The sequence below is a fragment of the Ostrea edulis genome, chromosome 2 (genome assembly GCF_947568905.1).
Source record: "Ostrea edulis chromosome 2, xbOstEdul1.1, whole genome shotgun sequence".
NCBI lineage: Eukaryota > Metazoa > Mollusca > Bivalvia > Ostreida > Ostreidae > Ostrea > Ostrea edulis.
Window position 1 is genome coordinate 28776482 of NC_079165.1, and position 6000 is coordinate 28782481.

Here is a 6000-nt window from a genome sequence, read left to right on the forward strand (position 1 = left end):
TCTTTCTCTACCCCATCTCTCTCCCCTATCTCTTTCTCTCCCCTATCTCTTTCTCTCCCCTCTCTCTTATCTGTCTCCCTCCCTCTCTCTCTCCCCATTCTCTTTTTCTCCTCCCTCTCTCTCCCTTCTCTTTCTCTCCTCCCTCTCTCTCTCCCCCTCTCTCTCCCATTCCTTTCTCTCCTCCCTCTTTCTCTCCTCCCTCTCTTTTTCTCCTCCCTCTCTCCCTTCTCTTTCTCTCCTCCCTCTCTCTCTCCCCTCTCTCTCCAATTCCTTTCTCTCCTCCCTCTCTTTCTCTCCTCCCTCTCTCTCTCCCCTCTCTCTCCCATTCCTTTCTCTCCTCCCTCTCTTTCTCTCCTCCCTCTCTCTCTCCCTCTCTCCCATTCCTTTCTCTCCTCCCTCTCTTTCTCTCCACCCTCTCTTTTTCTCCTCTCTTTCTCTTTATCCCTCTCACCTGTGTTCCACACATCAATTCCCCAAACAGATGGAGGAACCTGGTCTTCAGTGACACAGATAGACAGGGCTTGTTACAGCAGTCTGAAATTCACAACAATAACTGGATCAAACCGGACCAAACCTCTTACATCATACCATAGGACTACTAAATCACAGCAATATCCAGATCAATTTAGTTTAATTTATAAATACAGTCAACCTTCTGTATCTTGAACTCAATGAGACCAAGAAAAAACTTCAAGATATCCGAGGATTCAAGATATCGAGGGTAAAATACTTAAAGAATAAGTGGTTGGGACTTCCAAATCACTTTGACATATCCAAGGTATTCGAGATATCGAAGTTGAACTGTATTTCATTCACTACAGACAAGGATTGGACAACTGGCTATAAGCCTATAAGTATCCCATCTCTCTCAGTTTAACATTTTATTATATTAAAGAGTTCTTGAAATTTACCAGTAGAAAGGATTTGACTGATTAAAATTTCCTGGGACTGATAAAGTTGACAGTACATTCCATTACTTGGACTGATATAAATCTAATGAAAAATGTCTTTTGCCACAGAAGTAGATTTCAAGAACTCTCATATCATATTACAAGGGCTACTGAAAAATTTCCCATCCTTTCCTTATCAAGTAAGATCAAACCAATTTATAAGGCTTACCATAAAAGAAAGGAACAACTTCCACATGTAATTCAGCTGGTTTGTATGTCATCCGACTCTTGTCAACCACCCAACTACAAATCAAAATTCAGCTTGTTTATATGTCATCCGACTCTTGTCAACCACCCAACTACAAATCAAAATTCAGCTTGTATATATGTCATCCGACTCTTGTCAACCACCCAACTACAAATCAAAATTCAGCTTGTTTATATGTCATCCGACTCTTGTTAACCACCCAAGTACAAATTAAAATTCAGTTTGTATATATGTCATCCGACTCTTGTCAACCACCCAACTACAAATCAAAATTCAGCTTGTATATATGTCATCCGACTCTTGTCAACCACCCAACTACAAATTAAAATTCAGCTTGTTTATACGTCATCCGACTCTTGTCAACCACCCAACTACTAATCAAAATTCAGCTTGTTTATCCGTCATCTGACTCTTGTCAACCACCCAACTACTAATCAAAATTCAGCTTGTTTATCCGTCATCTGACTCTTGTCAACCACCCAACTACAAATCAAAATTCAGCTTGTTTATACGTCATCCGACTCTTGTTAACCACCCAACTACAAATCAAAATTCAGCTTGTTTATATGTCATCCGACTCTTGTCAACCACCCAACTACTAATCAAAATTCAGCTTGTTTATCCGTCATCTGACTCTTGTCAACCACCCAACTACAAATCAAAATTCAGCTTGTTTATACGTCATCCGACTCTTGTCAACCACCCAACTACAAATCAAAATTCAGCTTGTTTATACGTCATCCGACTCTTGTTAACCACCCAACTACAAATCAAAATTCAGCTTGTTTATATGTCATCCGACTCTTGTCAACCACCCAACTACAAATCAAAATTCAGCTTGTATATATGTCATCCGACTCTTGTCAACCACCCAACTACAAATTAAAATTCAGCTTGTTTATACGTCATCCGACTCTTGTCAACCACCCAACTACTAATCAAAATTCAGCTTGTTTATCCGTCATCTGACTCTTGTCAACCACCCAACTACTAATCAAAATTCAGCTTGTTTATCCGTCATCTGACTCTTGTCAACCACCCAACTACAAATCAAAATTCAGCTTGTTTATACGTCATCCGACTCTTGTTAACCACCCAACTACAAATCAAAATTCAGCTTGTTTATATGTCATCCGACTCTTGTCAACCACCCAACTACTAATCAAAATTCAGCTTGTTTATCCGTCATCTGACTCTTGTCAACCACCCAACTACAAATCAAAATTCAGCTTGTTTATACGTCATCCGACTCTTGTCAACCACCCAACTACAAATCAAAATTCAGCTTGTTTATACGTCATCCGACTCTTGTTAACCACCCAACTACAAATCAAAATTCAGCTTGTTTATATGTCATCCGACTCTTGTCAACCACCCAACTACTAATCAAAATTCAGCTTGTTTATCCGTCATCTGACTCTTGTCAACCACCCAACTACAAATCAAAATTCAGCTTGTTTATACGTCATCCGACTCTTGTCAACCACCCAACTACAAATCAAAATTCAGTTTGTTTATACGTCATCCGACTCGTCAACTACCCAACTACAAATCAAAATTCAGCTTGTTTAATTATTCAATTATAAATTATATATTAGCAATACAAAAAGGTAGAAATTCACAGTTACTTCTGAATCACTGCAGTAGAAACAAACCCCTTTAATCTTTTCCTCCAAACAAAGTACGGGTCGTACAAACATTCGAAGAAGTGAACTGTCAGCTTCAGGAATTCCTTTATCTGAACTTCCTGGAGAACATTCTGAGAAATCTAAAACAAAAACAGATCCTCAAATCAAGTAAATCTAAAAGTACGAGAGTAGGTGGTCTGAGAGTCCCAGAGGTTACGTACCACGAAAATCTGAGACTCCCGAGTAGTTTAATAGTTAGGGAAACTAAGTAGTCTTATAATAGTCCAAAAACTGAAGTAGTTTGACAACTAATAGTCTGAGAGCCTAACCTTTACAACCGCATAGTTGAAATAGTGACTAGAATACTGTAAAAGTGGTTATTTACGCTGGGGAATACTGTAAAAGTGGTTATTTACGCTGGGGAATACTGTAAAAGTGGTTATTTACGCTGGGGAATACTGTAAAAGTGGTTATTTACGCTGGGGGTTAAGTACTTGTTCTTCCATGTCCAACATTACGTGTGGGGGAATATTACTTGGTAGCTGAATATAATATATATTATACCAAATATTTATAACTTTACGCATGGAGAAAATTTACGCGTTTATTACATGACCGCGTAATTAGTGTAAATTTCCCCCCATGCGTAAATAACCACTTTTACAGTAGTCTGGCAATAGTCTGAGAACCTCTAACAGTACAAGAGTTGACATAGAAATCGTGACTAGATTAGCTATCTCACCTTTTCGATGAGCATTGTTCCGAGGGACACCAGGTTTTTAACAAACTGACAAGATCCCAGCAGTGGTACGTTGTCGTAATTTCTGAAAATACATGCACAGTGTAAAAAAAGGTAATTTGTGAACTCAGACAACTAAAACATGCTTATAGCAAAGTGCTGGCGACAAACAGTTTTGATTCAGTATGAAGGTAATTAATTAAAGAGATAGTAAAGAATTAAAATGAATCCATATGACTAATAAAAGTCATTTCCCATAAATAATAACAGCATTTATCTACAGTATAAAAGTCATTTCCTGTAAATAATAACAGCTTTATGCATTTATCTACAGTATAAAAGTCATTTCCTGTAAATAATAACAGCTTTATGCATTTATCTACAGTATTAAAGTCATTTCCTGTAAATAATAACAGCTTTATGCATTTATCTACAGTATAAAAGTCATTTCCTGTAAATAATAGCAGCTTTATGCATTTATCTACAGTATAAAAGTCATTTCCTGTAAATAATAACAGCTTTATGCATTTATCTACAGTATAAAAGTCATTTCCTGTAAATAATAATTCAGCTTTATGCATTTATCTACAGTATAAAAGTCATTTCCTGTAAATAATAACAGCTTTATGCATTTATCTACAGTATAAAAGTCATTTCCTGTAAATAATAACAGCTTTATGCAATTATCTACAGTATAAAAGTCATTTAACTTTTGACAAACAAGCACTCATTTCAAAGTTGATGAACATCATTCGTCTTTTTTTTTTTTTCATGATATTCAAAAGGAATAAGATGACTTGGGGTGAGAGAAAAAAATCACAAATACATGTATGAATTTTGATAACTCTTTAAATCCAGTAAGTTCATGAAATGTTTTAAACTACAGGGAATGAAAATCACTTTGCTGTAAGTGTTAATTCATTATAAGCGTGTTCGCTATTAGTTTGTGTGCAGACTACTATTGACTGTTAAAAGACTGATCGATGACTGTTAAACAACTGATTGATGACTGTTAAACGACTGATCGATGACTGTTAAACAACTGATCGATGACTGTTAAACAACCAATCGATGACTGTTAAACGACCGATCGATGACTGATAATCAACTGATCGATGACTGTTAAACAACTGATCGATGACTGTTAAACGACCGATCGATGACTGTTAAACAACTGATCGATGACTGTTAAACAACCGATCAATGACTGATAATCAACTGATCGATGACTGTTAAACAACTGATCGATGACTGTTAAACAACTGATCGATGACTGTTAAACGACCGATCGATGACTGTTAAACGACCGATCGATGACTGTTAAATGACCGATCGATGATTGTTAAACAACCGATCGATGACTGTTAAACAATTGATCGATGACTGTTAAACAATTGATCGATGACTATTAAACATCTGATCGATGACCGTTAAACAATTGATCGATGACTGTTAAACAACTGATCGATGACTGATAATCAACCGATCAATGACTGATAATCAACTGATCGATGACTGTTAAACAACTGATCGATGACTGTTAAACAACCGATCGATGACTGTTAAACAACTGAATAATAACTGTTAAACAATTGATCGATGACTGTTAAACAACCGATCGATGACTGTTAAACAACTGACTGATGACTGTTAAACAACCGATCGATGACTGTTAAACAACCAATTGATGACTGTTAAACAAATGATCAATGACTGTTAAGCAATTGATCGATGACTGTTATACACCTGATCGATGACTTTCCAACATGTGTATTAAGGTCAATCAAACAGCCATGTTGGTGCTTACCTTGATATGATAATCAAACATTTCACCACTGACTCGGCAAAATGAACGTGCTCAAGACCCAAGTCTTCACGGGATTTCTCCAGGCACTGAGTAAGGTGGTGAGACAGCATTTGTAGCAGTCCATCAGGGAGCTTGGTAAAATGGGGGCCCTCCTCCGAAAACCTGTGAAAAAAAAATCTAAATAGATTAATGGGGACAAGAGCAAATTATACATACATGCAACAAAATTTCACTTCTTAAAGATAATATACAGTTAACATGCGTCTCACAGACAGCCGTAAAAATGGCTGAAATATTGCCAAAACAGCATTAAACCCACAACAATCAATTGGCATTATACTGTAAAAAAAAAAATGAACTCGGTTAACAGATTCGGAAGGTTGTTATACAAAATGAGGTCATGTGAGTAGTTTATACCCATCATTCAGATGTTGGAATTCCAAGTCAATCAAGTTCTGATAGGTGTCCACAAAGGTCTCTATGAATTCTTTTAAAATGGCGACATCATTCTGTAAAATATGCATGTACTGATATTAATACCATGACATTTTATTATTATTAGGCCAAAAAAAAAATATGTTTGTTTCAGGTCGCCTTTGATTATAATAGGGTCAGTGGATATCGGTCGGGCGACCTGAAACAAACATATTTTTTATTTTGACCTTATT

General features: G+C 36.6%; 1 protein-coding gene across 4 annotated transcripts in view; it reads right to left on the bottom strand.

Moving 5' to 3' along the window:
• Nucleotides 1-6000, bottom strand: part of LOC125679017 (neurobeachin-like protein 1) — an 84977-nt gene that overhangs the window by 73723 nt on the left and 5254 nt on the right. For all 4 annotated transcript variants that reach the window (XM_048917887.2, XM_048917888.2, XM_056153692.1 and 1 more), the window contains exons 2-7: nucleotides 5750-5841; nucleotides 5333-5494; nucleotides 3529-3610; nucleotides 2814-2926; nucleotides 1120-1193; nucleotides 452-534 (exon numbers count right to left, since the gene is read on the bottom strand). In XM_048917887.2, coding sequence (XP_048773844.1) covers nucleotides 452-534; nucleotides 1120-1193; nucleotides 2814-2926; nucleotides 3529-3610; nucleotides 5333-5494; nucleotides 5750-5841 — 606 coding nt within the window. The remainder of the gene's footprint in view (nucleotides 1-451; nucleotides 535-1119; nucleotides 1194-2813; nucleotides 2927-3528; nucleotides 3611-5332; nucleotides 5495-5749; nucleotides 5842-6000) is intronic.